This window comes from Budorcas taxicolor, chromosome 5 (genome assembly GCF_023091745.1).
Source record: "Budorcas taxicolor isolate Tak-1 chromosome 5, Takin1.1, whole genome shotgun sequence".
Taxonomy (NCBI): Eukaryota; Metazoa; Chordata; class Mammalia; order Artiodactyla; family Bovidae; genus Budorcas; species Budorcas taxicolor.
In genome coordinates this window covers 107,160,032-107,177,388 of record NC_068914.1, presented here as the reverse complement: position 1 = coordinate 107,177,388, position 17,357 = coordinate 107,160,032, and the positions used below count along the sequence as shown (strand labels likewise).

Sequence of the window (17,357 nt, the reverse complement as noted above, 5' to 3'; positions counted from 1 at the left end):
TATAACAAGATAGCAGGTGCCTGTTGTGGTACTATCTTTATCTTGACTGAAATGATAGTCACACAGTTTATACATGTAATAAAATTGCATAGAACTAAACATGTACACATGCACACACAAATGAGTATATATAAAACTACTGAAGTATGAATGATCAATGGTTTTTATCAGTGCCAAATATCCAGCTGTGATATCACACTATAGTTGCACTAGCTGTTACCACTGGGGAAAACTGGGTGAGTCTGTTGAAACGTTACATCTAGAGAAAGCAGGCCAAGAACTGAACCAAGTATCATGTACCCATTACGGACTATCATGCAACTATTTAAAAGAACAAATTAGAGCTTATCATTTACTTGTTAGAATTTTCATAAAGCTTTGTTGAATGAGAAAAGTCTGTTTCAGAAATGTGTAATATGATTCTAATTTTAGGAAGTGATGCCCAAAAATACCCTCATCAGTTCAATGCAGTCGCTCAGTCATGTCCGACTCTTTGCGACCCCATGAATTGCAGCACGCCAGGCCTCCCTGTCCATCACCAACTCCCGGAGTGCACCCAAACTCATGTCCATTGAGTTGGTGATGCCATCCAGCCATCTCATCCTCTGTTGTCCCCCTCTCCTCCTGCCCCCAATCCCTCCCAGCATCAGAGTCTTTTCCAATGAGTCCACTCTTCACATGAGGTGGCCAAAGTATTGGAGTTTCAGCTTTAGCATCATTCCTTCCAAAGAAATCCCAAGGCTGATCTCCTTCAGAATGGACTGGTTGGATCTCCCTGCAGTCCAACGGACTCTCTAGAGTCTTCTCCAACACCACAGTTCAAAAGCATCAATTCTACATATATATATATATATATATATATATATATATATATATATATATATATATATAAACATGCATATTTGTACATAGCTGTGGTGTGTGTGTGAGACAGATTTGACAATGGATACATACATATGAAGAAACATACTTGTTTGTTAACATGAATTACCTTGATGGGAGAATGGATGACATGGGTGGTTTGGAGATACTGGGAGAAGGAGCAACCAAGAAAAATGGAAAAAGAAAAAAAATACTATTATGTAAACCAATAATAATGTATTCTTATATGCAATTATTTGTTTTGTATTGTTACAAATTTATAGAAAATTTAAGAACTAATTGTTTTTATTTTACTATTATTATTTGATAACTAAATTTATTCAGATATAATTTACATGTCATTCAATTCACCCAAAGTGTACAATTCAGTAGTTTGTAGTGTATTCAGAGTTGTACAACAATTGCTGCAGTAAATTTTAAAACACTTTATCACTGTAAAAAGAAGTCCCATATCCATTATCAATTATTCCCCTTTTCCTCCCAATTCCACTGGCCATATTCTTGCCTGGAAAATCTCATGCACAGAGGAGCCTAGTGGGCTACAGTCCATGGGGGTCACAAAAGAGTTGAAGATGACTTAGTGACTAAACAAGAGCAACAAAGAACAAAGTGGGCTAAATAATCCACACCACACTGCCTAGAACATAGTAGATCTTAGTACCTGTTAGTTTTTTTTCTTTCCTTCCTCTTGTCTCACTTTTGGAACTTAGAGAAGTTCCAGTTGAATAATGAGGCCTGTCCAATAATGTGATGTCATGTTTGTATTTCAAGTAAAGTGAGAAATATATGTAAACACTACTTTTAAAGTGATCTTCATACCCAAACAAGGGTTCTTTCCATGGTTTGGCTCATGAGAAAAAACTTTAACAAAGCTAGAGGCACCATGATTCAAGGTCTCTTTCTTCTTCCTGCCTCTCCCTCACCTCTTCCCCCTACCCCTGCTGCTGCTGCTGCTGCTGCTAAGTCGCGTCAGTCGTGTCTGACTCTGTGCAACCCCAGAGATGGCAGCCCACTAGGCTCCTCTGTCCCTGGGATTCTCCAGGCAAGAATACTGGAGTGGGTTGCCATTTCCTTCTCCAATGCATGAAAGTCAAAAGTGAAAGTGAAGTCGCTCAGTCGTGCCTCAGTTTCTCCCAATTCACTTCCCCTGTGCATGAAAACCTTTCTCCAACATATGAGAATTACTGAATACAAACTGAATGATTGAAGAGTTAAAAAAAAAAGTTTAGTCTATAAAAGATTTGTATGGCAAAACCAATACAGTATTGTAAAATAAAATAAAGTAAAAATAAAAATTAAAAAAAAATAAATGAAAGATTTGTAAAGTGATTAGTAACCCATATTTTCTCTGAACTGTTTTTGTACAGCAGCCTGGACCTTGACATAACCTCCCTCCCTCACTCTCTCCCTGTCTCGCACACATGCACACTCATTCTCAATCTCACTCTCTCCTCTTCTCTCTCTTTCTATTAAGAAATGAAAATCTCATGAAAGTCATTTCCATGTCATGTGTTCATTCATTTAACATAGACAAGTTAATGCCTAGAATGCATGTAGCACTCGTCAGGGTACTTGGTCCATGGTGTGCATCTTAAGAAATGAGATGGGATTTGAGGAACTGGTCAATTAGCACATGCCTTACCAAACTAAACATTATTGTCATGTTTGCTCAATATTTGTGCAGCTTATCTACCTAATTATAGCTTAGGAAGGATCAGGAAAAACAATGTGAGTGTGACCCTAGGAGAGGTTGTGGTTGATGCCACTTTAACTCCACTCTGCGTCAGCTTTACAACTGGCCAAGGACAAATAGCATCTTGCTTTCAACTGCTTGTACAGGTAATATTGAGCAACTCGAATCCCCTTAAATAGATTCCCAAACTGCTACAAACTTTTTGACCTTCTTAAGAGATCTAGAATCTGATTGGTTCTATTTAAAAACCTAGCTGTTTTCTTTTAAAACAAAGAACTCAGAGACTTGGGATAGACTTAAAATTTTTTTTTAAATCTGAAACTAGGAGGATTTTGCACAGTTTGAATTGTGAAATGAAAATTGCATAATTTGGTTTAGCAGGTGCATAATGAGTTATTACTACTTTTAATGTTAGCCAGACATATCCCTACATTCAAGAAATACATCTTGTACACAAATAACTATAATGTTAGACAAAAAATATTCTTATAATAGATGGTCTAAAAATTCCACTGAAAACAGATAAGGAAGAGATTTGTTCCTGTTAGGTGGGATTAGAAAGGGTTTCATAAAATATCATCATATCCAAAGTCAAAGAAGAGGCATAAATATGGAGACATAATAAAAGCAACCCAAGTATATTATAGCCAGTAATTCCACCTGCTTGGAACTTGGGGAAAGGGAAATAAAATTAGAGAATTTGTAGTAGTCATGAAAACCCCAAAATGTCATCAAAGGAATTGGGAGTTTATTATTTTTTTAAATTTTACTTTATTTTACTTTACAATACTGTATCGGTTTTGCCATACATACATGAATCCGCCGTGGGTGTACATGAGTTCCCAATCATGAACCCCCCTCCCACCTCCCTCCCCATACCATCTCTCTGGGTCATCCCAGTGCACCAGCCCCAAACATCCTGTATCCTGCATCGAACCTAGACTGGTGATTCATTTCTTACATGATATTATACATGTTTCAATACCATTCTCCCAAATGATCCCACCCTCTTCCTCTCCCACAGAGTCCAAAAGTCTGTTTTATACATCTGTGTCTCTTTTGCTGTCTCGCATACAGGGTTATCATTACCATCTTTCTAAATTCCATATATATGTGTTAATATACTGTATTGGTGTTTTTCTTTCTGGATTACTTCACTCTGTATAATCGGCTCCAGTTTCATCCACCTCATTAGAACTGATTCAAATGGATTCTTTTTAATGGCTGAGTAATACTCCATTGTGTATATGTACCACAGTTTTCTTATCCATTCATCTGCTGATGGGCATCTAGGTTGCTTCCATGTCCTGGCTATTATAAACAGTGCTGCAATGAATACTGGGGTACACGTGACCCTTTCAATTCTGGTTTTTATTTTGAAGCCAACAAAAAACCATGGAAGTGTTCTGAAATAAGGAGTTATAATCAAAACTGTCTTAAAGAGATTATTCTGACAACCATGTATATACTGGAATTTGAAATATCAGAGGAAGGAGGATGAACACAGAAGCCATAGTCGTATTAGGCCAGGTGGGCCTGAACTCAGAACGCAAAATCACAGTAGGTGTCAGTTCTCTAAACATTAAACAGGAACTTGAATTAAGGGAATAGAGCCAAGAGATACTATGATGAGGGATGACTGGAATTTGGGAGCTGATGTCAGTGGTGAAAGAAAGAATGTAAGATGCTTTGCAGTTTAATGTCTGTGTGCTTGGGAGGTCAACAGTGCTCTTCAAAAGAGAAAGGAAACAAAGAAAGATAAGATCTGCGGAAAGAAGGAAAGTGATGTTTCATTAATTCAGTGAATATTTATTGAGCACATACTATGTGTCAGGCACTGTTCTGGGGGATGAGCATTATCTTTAATTTTTAAAACACTTTATGTGGCAAAGGCAGTGTTCTCAGTCTGTGTGACTCCAAAGGCAGAGCTGGAGCCAGTGAGTAGGAGTCAGCTAGGGCCTCCCTGGCAGTTCAGCAGTGGAGAATCCACCAGCCAATGCAGGAGACCCAGGTTCAGTCCCTAGCTCAGGAACATCCCCTGGAGAAGGAGGTGACAACCCACTCCAGTACTCTTGCCTGGAAAATCCCATGGACAGAGGAGACTGGTGGGCTACAGTCCATGGGGTCGCCAAGAGTCAGACACAACTTAGTGACTAAACAACAACAGCAGGAAGAAAAGCAGCCTTCCTAATAAGTGGAGGCTTTTTGATAAGTAGTGAGAGCTCTGTTACAGGCTGTATTCAAGCCTAAACTGGGTAATGTTCTTCAAGGGACTCCTGCATTAAGAGGGAGGTTAGACTAACCTCTCTGCAAGTTCTCTCTCAATCTTAAGAGTCTGTTCTTTTCATGATCTACTCCTATGGGCTCTATTATTAATCTCTGGTTTCTCTCAATTATTAAATAAATTACTCAGTCTGTCTGCCATTCAGTAAAACTCACACATTTACATCTGTTATTCTTAAATTATTATTGGTTAGGGCTCTTCTTCTTTATTAAAAAATTCTACCCAGTAATGTTACCTCTATACCTAATTTAGAATGTCAACCCTGGTAGATTGGGTTATAAATATCAGAGGGGAAAAGATGGTTTGTGCCTAATAATATTTTTGTTTGTAAGAAGCCGCACAGATGAGAAATGAATTATCTTGACTTCAAGATTGCAATGCAGTTTCTGTATTTTGCAGCAATTCAAGAAGGAAAGAAAAAAATACCTCAGAGAGGCTCATTTTGATACAGCACGGTAAAGAAAGAGAATAATTGTTCTCCAACACTGTAAAGCTTTAGATAGGAAACATTTATCTGTGCTGCGTTTTAAAAAAATAAAAAAGGGAAGGAAAGGAAAGGAAAGGAAAGAGAGAACCTGTCGGGGGCTCCCCTATAAGCTATGGTTAAAGCTTTGCATTTCCTGGTGTCTTTTGAAACGTAAAATTCCACAACAAATAGCTCTGTAACGTATAACCAGTATGAAGATTCAATTCAGTTTTAAGCACTTTAGTCTGCTTTTGAATCTTGCTATTTTCTGCATTTGTTTTGACTGCTCTCATCATTCAAGATTGACGCTTGGATGGGTGTGTAGGAGGAAGCAGCAGCAGCAGGCTTACAGCTTGCAGACAAAAAAAATCTGCCTTATCTGATGGCTATTATTGAAAATGCGAGGTGTAGCCTGGGCTGGGTAATGAAGGGGAGCGAGCGAGGGGGAGCAAGGAGCATGGAGCTGCATACTGATGAGTGTAGGAGTACTTGATAAAAAGAATTCTGGCTGCTGGCCGTGCATTGCTCATTGTGGAGTACTCCAACAATCACATAGAACGCAGACCAGCCTAAGCTGACAGCTTGATATGCCTTCTTCTGCTGCCTGGTTTTGGGGGCTGTGTGACGTACTGGTCGGTAGTAAAGATTAATATGTAAGAAATGTGGAGCTAGGATCAAGTCACACTCCACAGCCTGCCTGGCAAACTATGTTTTACTTCTGACTTTGCTCTCTCGCTGAGAACATTAATCTGTCAAGCTGGCGGGCTCCTTTGATAGCAACTTTCCCAGGAGCATGATGTGGCAATGCCACCTCTCAGCCCAGGACTACCGCTATTACCCCGTGGACGGCTACTCCCTGCTTAAACGCTTCCCTCTTCATCCTCTTACAGGACCCAGATGCCCTGTCCAAACAGTGGGACAATGGTTGGAAAGCATTGGGCTACCTCAGTACGAGAACCACCTGATGGCTAATGGATTTGACAATGTGCAGTTTATGGTAAGATGCTCTCTGTGTCCACGGAGCTGCCTTTTGTCTGTCTTTGCTTCTTATGTGTCTTACACGGCTCAGAGGCAGCCTGATTTGCACCAAAACTGGTCAGTTTTATATATGTAACTGCATTAGAAAATTGGATGCCCTTAGGACTGAACTGACTGTGTAACATATAGGCACTTGCTGAAAAATGAGATCTATGTGCATCCATATACATGTGTATTATATGAATGAACCGGTGAGAGTACTATTTATAGGCAGTGAAAGAAGATTAACATTTATATTCTCCCTGTCATTCTTTGTGTGATTTTTATAAATCTGTCATCTCAGAATACCCAGTTAGATGATGATAGCACTCTTCAGTTAATTCTAGATTCCTGAAACATTTCATTTGGGTATCAGCACTTAGTGATTAATTAAACAATTTGTTGTGTTTATGGTCTGAAGATCATTTTTTTTCCTTATAATTGTTCAATAAGGAGTTTAAATTGTGTGGATGACCTTTAGTTCATTAGCAAACTGATTCGAATGATCTATTATAGAGAGCTTTCGCTTAGTTTACATGCTGACTGAAGAGCAACAAGGTATTGTTTATGATTCTAGGTAGAAAACAAACACTTCCATCAATTAACTGTCAATATCTAGAAAGAGAGGCTGATGGACTAAGTACATTTGTGTACTTCTGAATACTGGTCTGCCTGCAGTTTAAAGCTGGTCGTGCAAACTTCCCACTGTGGTGAACATAGGTGAGGAAGGAGGATGGGGAACTGTGCAGACCCATAACACAGCTTTGTGACCATTCACATGCCTCCCCCAGCGCTCATCAGTTTCCCCTGGTAAGCTACGTCACAGTCAGTATTACCTTTCTTTGCTTTTAAGGTCCCATCACACACATTACTAATTCCTAAATTTAGAGAGAAAATGTTTAACATAGGCATGTAGTACAAAATGGCTTGCAGAAACAATTAATAGCTATTTGTAAGTAAAATACTGGAGCTTACACCTGAGGCTTATTAATAATAAAATTGATAACATTATAGTGAGAGCTAGGCAGGTCTTTTTATTTTCATTTTAGATTATTTTCTCCAAGCTTGACTTGACTATTGTAGATTTGAAGATTATTTAAACTGTTAAACTTTTGCTTCTCCAAATATGTGTGTCCCATGAGCGCTTTTTTTTTAAGCTGCATCCGTGTAGTAAGACGTATGAGCCCTAAGTAATTGTACCCATAAAACTCTTAATGAACCCACTTTTAAATAATGAGACATGCAGCAACTATTATTTTTCTTATGTTTAAGAATACTGTCACTGATTAGACAGATTGTGTAGCTATCAAAATAGGGGGGGAAATACAATTTGCTTCAGTTCCTGTGAGAGTCTTAGGACAGACTGAGTAGAATTAGGACAGCCTTAGGACACTAAACAGATGACACTAAGAATTAGAGGAGCTATTACATTTATTGCACATTTGCATGAGTCTTTATTCTTTCTCCTTATCTCTCCTTGAAATAAGACTTTCTCACTCCCACTCCTCAAACCTGTGTCCAAATTTATTCTGGTCCCGTGAGAAGTTAGCTAGGTCTTTGGATTCTCTGGATCATTTATCTACTTTGAAAGATTTTAATTCAGCATGATTTTCCTCTGAATGTTAAACACTGTAGAGTAAATATAATCCCTTTTTGAAAACCCAATGCAAAGGTTAATCAAAGATGTTTCCAATAAGCATTTGGAGATTGGAAAAAGCATTCATGAATAAAATATGTATAAACACTCCAAAATGTATCTGGACATATATGACAAAACCAAGGTCTGATCCTCTCCATAGACTGTCGACTTTATTTTTTCAATTCAAATTATTATATATGATTTTTCAGAAATTAAGAAAACATAGTTAATTCAGAAAAATCAAACACTTTCTATACAAGACAGAATTTTTAAAATTTGAATTATTATTCAGAGGAGCTAATTATGAAAATGAAGCAAATCATAAAACAGTGTCAGTTATCACTTTGCATGCTGCTATACACCATTTATTTGCTACTAGCATTATAAAAAATCAATTTCTATCTCTATAAAAATTATTTATTGATCTCCATAATCTAATTTACATAATTATGAACTTAGTTAAAGTACACGAATATGATCAGCCAACTTTAAGAAATAGGTTTCATTAATGTGGTGAAAAATCTGTTGGACCTGCTTAGTCTCCATTCGGTATCATATTCTAGCTTTTGTTTTTCTTGAAGCACATTCTGACCTGCATTTATTCATTCTGTTGCCTAAGCAACAAGCACCACACTCCTATTAACTATGATGTAGTGCAGGTCTTATTAGCTTTTTAGAACAAGACAGTAGAGACATCAAAAGGATATAATTAATGTTGGTTGAAATATTGTAGTGCATCCATGCATAGATATTCTTTATTTAGAAAACATTCTCAAGAGTTAATTTTTCATTTAATCAATATTCCATAATGAATATGAGTTTCAAAGGGCCCGTATAAGTAAATTTCAAAGTATTTATTGAAAGCTTTGCAAATTTTTTTGTTAATAACTGTTCTACATACTCTTACACATAAACACAATATATGAATGATTTATCCACACAGCTGTGATTAACTTTAATAAAGAGTTTTTACATCAATTCCTAGGCAGAAAAGAAGGACCTTGTTAGAAAAGAAGGACTCGTTTATTTTTAAATATTTATCCATTATTGTTTCTCCTTTGGGCTCTTAAAACTTATTCTTGATTTTATTTATGTATCAATCATTTTAAAATACCTGGATGTTAAAATTCCAAACTTTTTCTTTATGTTTCTGGTCCTGGTTTGCAGAATAGTTTTGCACAGGACATTTATGTGTCCTTAAAAATATAAAATAAGTGGAAATAGGTACAAAGAATAATTACAAAATTACACATAAGACTTTGGGAAAGTTTAGATCTATGTGGCAAAAGTCCCTTCAACACAGAAATCCTTTGTTTGAAGCCTTGTTCAAGCCCCACTCTACCTGTCCCTCCCCTCTGAAGTCACATGCTATCAGCCCCCATCTACTTCAGCATGTCGACCTGCTACTCACTAGCCTCTGGGAGTGCCGCCATGGTCCTCTGATATCCCGTTTGTTTTCCCCAAATTTGTAACATATAGGATGTGTCTGACTTTCAACATTACTTTTTTTTCACTAAGGAGTTTCAGTATGAAGTGATTACTGTATAAAATGCTCATGATGATTTACTTTCTTATTGGATATATTTCCATCATCATATCTTTTCCTATGCTAATGGCTGCTTCCTAATATGTAAGCCTCAAACTATCTGTTCTTGTCCTGATGAATACTCATTTATACACTCCCTCAGCTGTCACAGCGATTTCCTTTCCTTCGTCTCTTTCATCCTCAAGGTCTAACTCAATTTCTGCCTTGTTTCTATAGCTTTTCTTAAGGGTTCCAGTACTTAGCAGCGTCTCTTTTCTTGATTTCATGTAGGGGTTGTATTTGGCATGAAAAATTACATTCGGCATGCCATTATTTACTCTCCAGGATTGGGAGTTAAGTTTTCACTTGAATATATCTTATCTCCCCAACTAGACTAGAAGGTCATCGAGTCCAAGTTCTGCATATTCGATTTCCTTGCATTCCTAGCACTCCTAGCATAATGTAGTGTACACAGAAATCTCCCCATAAAAACTGGATCCACAGCAGATTATTATAGATGGACATCCAGCCAAGGACTAAAAGCCTCATCCTGCCAGTGGGGACATAGAGCATTAGTACCTTTTATCCATTCATGCAACAAACACTCCTTAAACATTTCCTATGTGCTAATGGCATTGTTAATTAAATTACTAAGGGTATAACAATAACCCTTAAAGGGTATTACCTTTGACCTCAAGCAGGTTACAGTATTGCTCTTAGACCTATCATATTATTTGCATGAGCATTGCATATACATTCCTTCATGTGCTAACACAAACATGTGTATACACACATTATATCATGGGGATCTTGTCATTCATCCTTTCATATAACTACCATCCTTCAGCATATTACTTACCAGGAATTGTTTTTTCAGCAGCAAATTACAGTAAGCAATGGTAGAGGTAAAAATCTATCATAGCTTGGAGTAGAGTACAGAAAGATATAGATACTGATAACATTTAAACACTGGCAGTGTTATGATAGATTCGTCATCCAAAGACTATAGTAAGAAGTTTCTCTAACTTGGAGAACTGACCCCTAGCCTCACCATGTTTTAGCAGACAGTCATATTTGTAAACTCTAATCAAAAGGGGAAAGGAAAGAAATTATACCAGCTCATTATTTTAGCACTTCCTGTGCTTTCTAGCAGTTGCCATCCAGGTTGACTTGAATGCTTTGACCACTATTAAAATTTCAAAATGCATACAGAATAAGATATAGAAATAATACCAAGAGCCCTACATGAATTGGCATTTGTGTACACTTGGGTAGGTAGCATTCATAAAGAATTTACTGAAGGTCAAAGTGAGTACTGCCTATTAGACATAGAAGTAGAGTCACAGAGGTCTTGGAAGTCATCCATTTGAACCAAAGATTTGAGCAAGATTGATCTTATAAGTATTTAATTCAAACCTTTTTTCATTTTTTTTGGTGCATTTTACATGCTAGTCAACTTACTTCTTTTCTTCTCTCTTGCATAACTTTTCTGTAATAAGAGCACCATTTGCCGTTGACCTGATAAAACTGACCTTTTAAGTATCTTGATCCAAGTAAGAAGTTAAACTTGGGAAGCAGAAAAATAAATTACCCCTAAAAATAAGACTAATACCCCCCACAATGTTTTCCTGTTTCAAATATTGTTTAAGAAAATGTTATAAAGTTACTGAGATTTAAGGGTATAAGAGAAATATACCTGCCACACTCCCTATGCCTTCCTATTTCTGAAACAGGTGGCTTTATATTGAAAGTGCCGTTATAATTCTCCATATTCATTTAGGCCAGTAGTTACATACCCACTTTTGAAAAAATATCTTTTTTTTCAGTTATTGGCATTTAAAATCTGTTGGTAACCAAAAGTCAAAGCCAGGACGGAGTTATTCTTTATCTAGACAACAGCTTAATTACAAGTATAACAGGCAACAGCCTCGCAGTGCTGTGAGAGAGGACTGAAGTAAGACTTCTTGTGTCCGCTGTCTTGCTTCTGTATGGTTTGATTTACTCACCTGTAAAATCAATGTAATGAGAGGTCTGCGAGAAATGTTCTTTGGGCTCGTTATTGAATATTTTGAGCTCTTTAAGGATGCAGGGTATGATAGTGGTGCCGGCAGAGCTATTAATTGTTCTTGTAGCTCTCATTAGCCTTGGAAGGACACTGATGGCTTGTGCAGCAGAAAGTCAGAAATGAGGGCATGTGCAGGCATGGCCATCTGAGAAGGATGGATGGCCTTCAGAAAAAAACAGCAGTCACAATTCCAATCCAGTGACTCTAAGGAGAATCAAGCCTTTCCTCCTACCTGGAAGTTACTCTGATTACATATTTGAGCATTAAAATATGCTGCCCCATTTTCTAATAAAGCACTACTACAGCTACCGTTCCTAACTAATGCTCACACGAAATGGCCTTTAATTTAGTCATGCAGCATATTTGCATACTTATCTCCAGTATTGCACCAAATGACTAGATCTTTGGGATGAAGAATTTAATCATGAACTTTAAAAACTTACTAAAACTGCTGAATTACAGACTGATTTTTAAGAAAGTCAGCCACAATCATATTTCATCTCTTCTTTAAATGGACAGATTTCTCAATGACCTCGATTTTCTCATTTCCAGTCACCTCCTTTACCCCTATAATCCAGCCTGCTTCCCAACTCTTCCACAAAGTTTGTTCTCTTTTAAGTAAGCTGTAACCTCTTTCTTACCGAATCTCTACCCCTACCCTCTTTTATCCTTACTTCATTTCTCTTTGACCTCTTTCAATGACTGATTTTCACTCTCCACTCCTTATTGGTACTTATTCCCTTGCTGAAATTTGTTTGGTTTCTGTAACATTGCACTGCCCTCTCCAATCACTCCTAGTCTCCTCATCCTCCTGCCTCACAGGGTGGAGTTTGTTTAGTCCCTACTCTTCAGTGCTTTCTGCCTGGCATCCAGCACCGTCTAGCTACTCAAAAAACATTTCTGCATACGTGTCTGAGTACCAAATATTTAGCACACATGCTTCAGCCCTACTCTACTGAAAACCTTTCAATGATTCTCAATTGCCTATGGGAGATTATATTTACAAAATCCTTAATCTGGCTTTCATATTCAGGACCCTTTATGATCTGCCTGATCCAACTTATTTTCTAGCCTCATGTGTTATTTCATCTCTTTACTGTTCTCCAGAACTGGCATTTTTCTGTCATTACCTGGCCTTTGCACATGCTGCCGCCTCTGCCAAGAATGACCTTCCTTCCCCTCTTAACTCCTTTTTATCCTTTAGATCTTAGCCTGGTTGTCACTTCTTTTAGCCGTCACTTCTTCCCTGACCTCCCAAGTATGGGTTCGGAACCCTTCTTTCCCCTTGTCTTACTGTGCTATATTCCCTATTTACTTATTCATCTACCCCACCACCTCTGCCACCACAAACACTACAACAGGGGTGGCAAACTTATTCTATAAATGGCCATATAGTAAATAGTTTAGGTTTTGAAAGCCATATGGTCTGTGTTGCAAGTATTCAACTTTTCTATTGCATCATGAAAGTGACCATAGATAATACACAAATAAATGGACCTGACTGTGTTCAAATATAACTTTATTTACAAAAAAAAGAGGCAGATCTAGTCAATAGGCCATCATTTGCTGCCCTTGCACTTGATTTTGAATTTCTTGAGAGTTAGAAATATGCTTTGATCCTCTGCATCTCCAAGTACAACCTCTGACTTACATATGTAGACACAGTAAATGTTTGATGAAAGGAGGAAGAAAGGAAAAAAGGAAGGAGAAAGGGAGCAAGGAATCAGGCAGGTGGGTCCAATAAGTTTTCTGAGAGCCTGTTTAATTTAAAGAGATCCCAGCCAATAGCTGAGGATATTCAGAACAAGATCCAGTCTTCAGGAGTCTGTCAAGAGCAAAAGTGGGGTTTTGCTCTAACCAACCAGGCTGGAGTATATTTTCAGTAAGGGAACTACACAGGCATAGGAACTAGAAAAACACAGCTGCAGAGGAAGCCTTCTATTCCCTCTGTTTGGAATTCCTTTCTCTTCCCTCTTCACCTCATTTTGCAGCATTGTTCATTGTGTAGCACTGATTGAGCTTAAGCATCACGTCCTCCAAGAAGTATTCTCTAATGCCATTTTGTCATCTAGCTAGCATGACTGCCCTTTCTCTGTGCACCCCTGGCATCCTTTTCTTAGCCCTAAGCTAGGCCTTATTATACTTCATTGCAATTATGTTATCTGTTCAGATGTCTGCCTTCCACCCTAGAAAGTGAGATCCTGAGAGGCAGAAAGTGGGTCTTATTTATCTTTGTATTCCTAAAGCCTAACGCAGGGCCTGGCATATAGTATCTTCTTAGTAAATATTGATTGGATGACATTTTTAAGTTTTATTTAGTTTCATATATTATATAAATTATATCTCATGTAACATCTTCCTATCAGTATGGGGTCGCAAACAGTCGGACACGGCTGAGCGACTGAACTGAACTGAATAATGAAGATAATGAGATTCACAAAGTTTTAAAAACTGCCAAGCAGCACCTAGAGTTTAAAACCAAACTTCTTTGACTTAAAAGTTCCTGTTCAATTCACTAAAACCATACTGTTTCATCATTCCTCACTTCTTTCATTCAGTGAATGTATACAGAGCCCCTGTTAGATTGCAAACACTGAACTGAACAAGGGCCCTGCCCTTCGAGCCCTTGAAACTTGGCCTATTTTTGGTCCTTTGAGGGACCTCTTCATCTCATGTCTTCCTACTTTTCTTTCTCATCCTCACTGCCTCTCCAGAGGACCTCTGTTTCACCAAGACCAGAACTCTCACTGCCAAACAAATACGTATCTTCCTTTCTCTGTTCATGGTCTCCCTCCTGCCTAACATAGCCTATCTCCTCCCTATTCCCTATTCAAGACTTGTTCCCTGAGGCATTGGTCTTTCTGTTTGCTCTGCGGAGGCTTCCTCTACTGATCTGGACCCTGCCCACCCCTTCAGCTTCACCTCTCACCCATCTTAAGCTGTGTTGAATTATTAAAGTCTTAATTGTGCCACACTTGCTCACAGATACATGCCTTTGCACACACAGTTCTCTGCTCAGAAGAATACTTTCTCGCACTCATTTTTAGCCTGAGTAACTCTTACTTCAAAATCTGACTCAGAGTTTCCTTCTGTAGACCCTTTAAAACAAATTCTTATAGTATTGCTCAACTATTTTTCAGCAGCCTCTCATGGCACCCTGCTTATCATCCACGGTGGAATCATCTAACTTCTTCCCCTAGGAGAAAACAGTGTCTGGTTCAGTGTTACTTTCCCAGTCACTAGCACATAATTGGTTCTTGCATGAATTTTCTGGGGCTGCCACACACTGGAGGGCATGGACTACAGTGATTTATTGTCTCACAGTTCTGGAGGCTGCAAGTCCGGTATGTCAGCAGGTGTCAGCAGGGTCGGGTCCTTCCTGACAGCTCTGAGGAAAGTGTGTGTTCTATTCCTCTCTCCTTGGCTTTGCAAAGATGGCTGTCTTCTCCTCATGTTTTCACAGTCTTCCCTCTGTGTGTGTCTGTCCAGTTCCTCCTCTTATAAGGACACCAGTTATATTGCATTCAGGTCCACCCTAAGGACCTCATTTTAACTAAACTATCTCTGTAAAAACCTTGTCTTCAGATAAAGTCACATTCTGAGGTACTGGGAAGTTAATACTTCAACATAAGAATCTGAGGAAGGTACATAATCCAACCAATAGCAGTTCTCAGCAAGAATGTGTGAATATCCTTTGTTTATTATACCTCACATTGCCAAACACAGTGCATAATGGTTACTCAGTAGATATTTGCTTAATTGAATCAAAGTCAAAGTCAACCTACTTGAGGTTTATGTGAAATTAAAAATGTCTAAAGAATCTGATATTACTCTTTCATCACTGACAAATGCAATCTTCCTGATAGCTTACTTAGTTTTAGTTAATATGAGAACCAGCAAAGCCAGAACCAAGAGCTTCCTACCTCTCTAGCCCTATACTCTTTCCATTTTACTTTGCAACCTCTGTTGGCCCCTAAATAAATCACATTCGCAAAAAATGTTCGTTTGTCATCCTTATAGTTGATGTCTATCTGATAGAGATATGCCAAAGGAATAGGTGATTAAACAAAAGTTGTGTTTCATAGGAAGAAAGAAAATATAAGGAATTTAATAATATAACTACCATTAATCAATAACTTGTTAAATATTTTTTTCCATACATTGTATTTCCCTCTCTCACAAATGTTATAAAGTATGTAGTGTTATTCCAGTTTTAAAAAATGACGAAACTTGGCTGCTGTGGGTCTTCATTGCTGCGCGTGGGCTTTCTCTAGTTGCAGCGAACGTGGTCCGCTCTCCAGTTGGAGTGCGCAGGCTTCTCACTGTGGCGGCGTCTCTTGCTTCAGAGCACAGGCGCTAGGGGGCGCAGCCTTCAGTAGTTTCGGTGTAGGCTCAGTAGTTTCGGACCACCCGCTCTAGAGTGCGGGCTCAGTAGTTCTGGTGCACGGGCTCGAGCACGTAGAATCTCCCTGGAGCGGGGAATGAACCCCTGTCCCCTACATTGGAAGGTGGGCTCTCAACCGCTGGACCACCAGGGAAGTCCAAAACTTAGTTATTCAGAGACTAACATCTGGCCAGGGCAATCTGAGTCTAAAGGGAAGACATTTTCAGTAAGAGTTGCTGAGGCAATGTATGTGGGCAAGATGAGACAGTATGGGTTCTGGACACACAAAAATAGCATCAGCATTTTTGTTCTTGGGGTGATACAGGGGATGATGATTCAGAGGGGAACCAAGAAGAGGTAAGAGAGAAGAAAAATCTTGCTTCATGCAGAAAGTAGGCAGTCTAGATTAAGGAAATTTCCTGCCACACAGGGTTATAAAAATAAAGGTATAACCCTGAGTTTGACCTCAGACCAGGAGACCTTCTGCATGGGACTCATTCCATGCATGCAAGAGACACTACATGAAACAGGAGCAATGTTCATGGAAGACATGATTACATCTTTTGGATATAAGGCAAATGGAAGACTTATTACAGCCTTTCTAAGAAGTAATGAATATGATTATGAATGGCAACAAATTTTTATCCACAAGAAAACTCACATGAGAGATACATAGAAACATCTTACAGAGCATTGCTTACATGTCCCTGACTTCCTAGTCTGGTCTGTGTGTACCACACACATCATAGACGTAGGGAACTATTCATTCATTTAAGAGCATATGAGCTGAAAGAGTAAAGAGTCCCTGTGACTCTACTTATAGAAGTATCTTAGGAGGAGAGAAAAATGCAATGAATTATTAACATAGGCTTCTGAATATCAGATCACTGATTGCTGCCCTTTGAGTTAACAGAATTAAATTTCAGGTGGTTAAATTTTTACCTTCTGTCAGACTGAGAAAAATTGACTAAGATTCATATCCAAAGCATTGTGAAACATCTTGAGTTTATAAGCCAATGTCTGTTTAGATGGTTGGCAAGAAGAATAAGGTTTGTCCTTCCAGAGTGTTGAAGGAGATCTTGGAATAGGGAGACCTAGAATCTAAAATGTCTCATTTTTCTTTGACAGGAGTTATATTGCTCATTTTTATCAGAAAGAGGTAACCCTGCAAAGAAGGAGATGAGTGTTTGGTATTTGTTAGGCCTATATAACTATATAACCCACCTAGTTGTCAGTTAGCTCGGAACAAGGAACAAGGGATATACAGGCTGGCCAATACCAACTACAGAAATCCCTTACTCTGTCAAAATGAAATGCACAAAAGCCATTCATACCAATTAAGTCATTTAAAAACTGCTAAATGATTGACAGGAAATGGGATGAAGGGAATGTTACATAGCTT

The 17,357-nt window shown here is 38.4% G+C and overlaps 1 protein-coding gene across 1 annotated transcript in view; it reads left to right on the top strand.

Moving 5' to 3' along the window:
* Nucleotides 1–17,357, top strand: part of ANKS1B (ankyrin repeat and sterile alpha motif domain containing 1B) — a 1,150,548-nt gene that overhangs the window by 723,835 nt on the left and 409,356 nt on the right. The window contains exon 15 of the mRNA XM_052640785.1: nucleotides 6,216–6,322. Coding sequence (XP_052496745.1) covers nucleotides 6,216–6,322 — 107 coding nt within the window. The remainder of the gene's footprint in view (nucleotides 1–6,215; nucleotides 6,323–17,357) is intronic.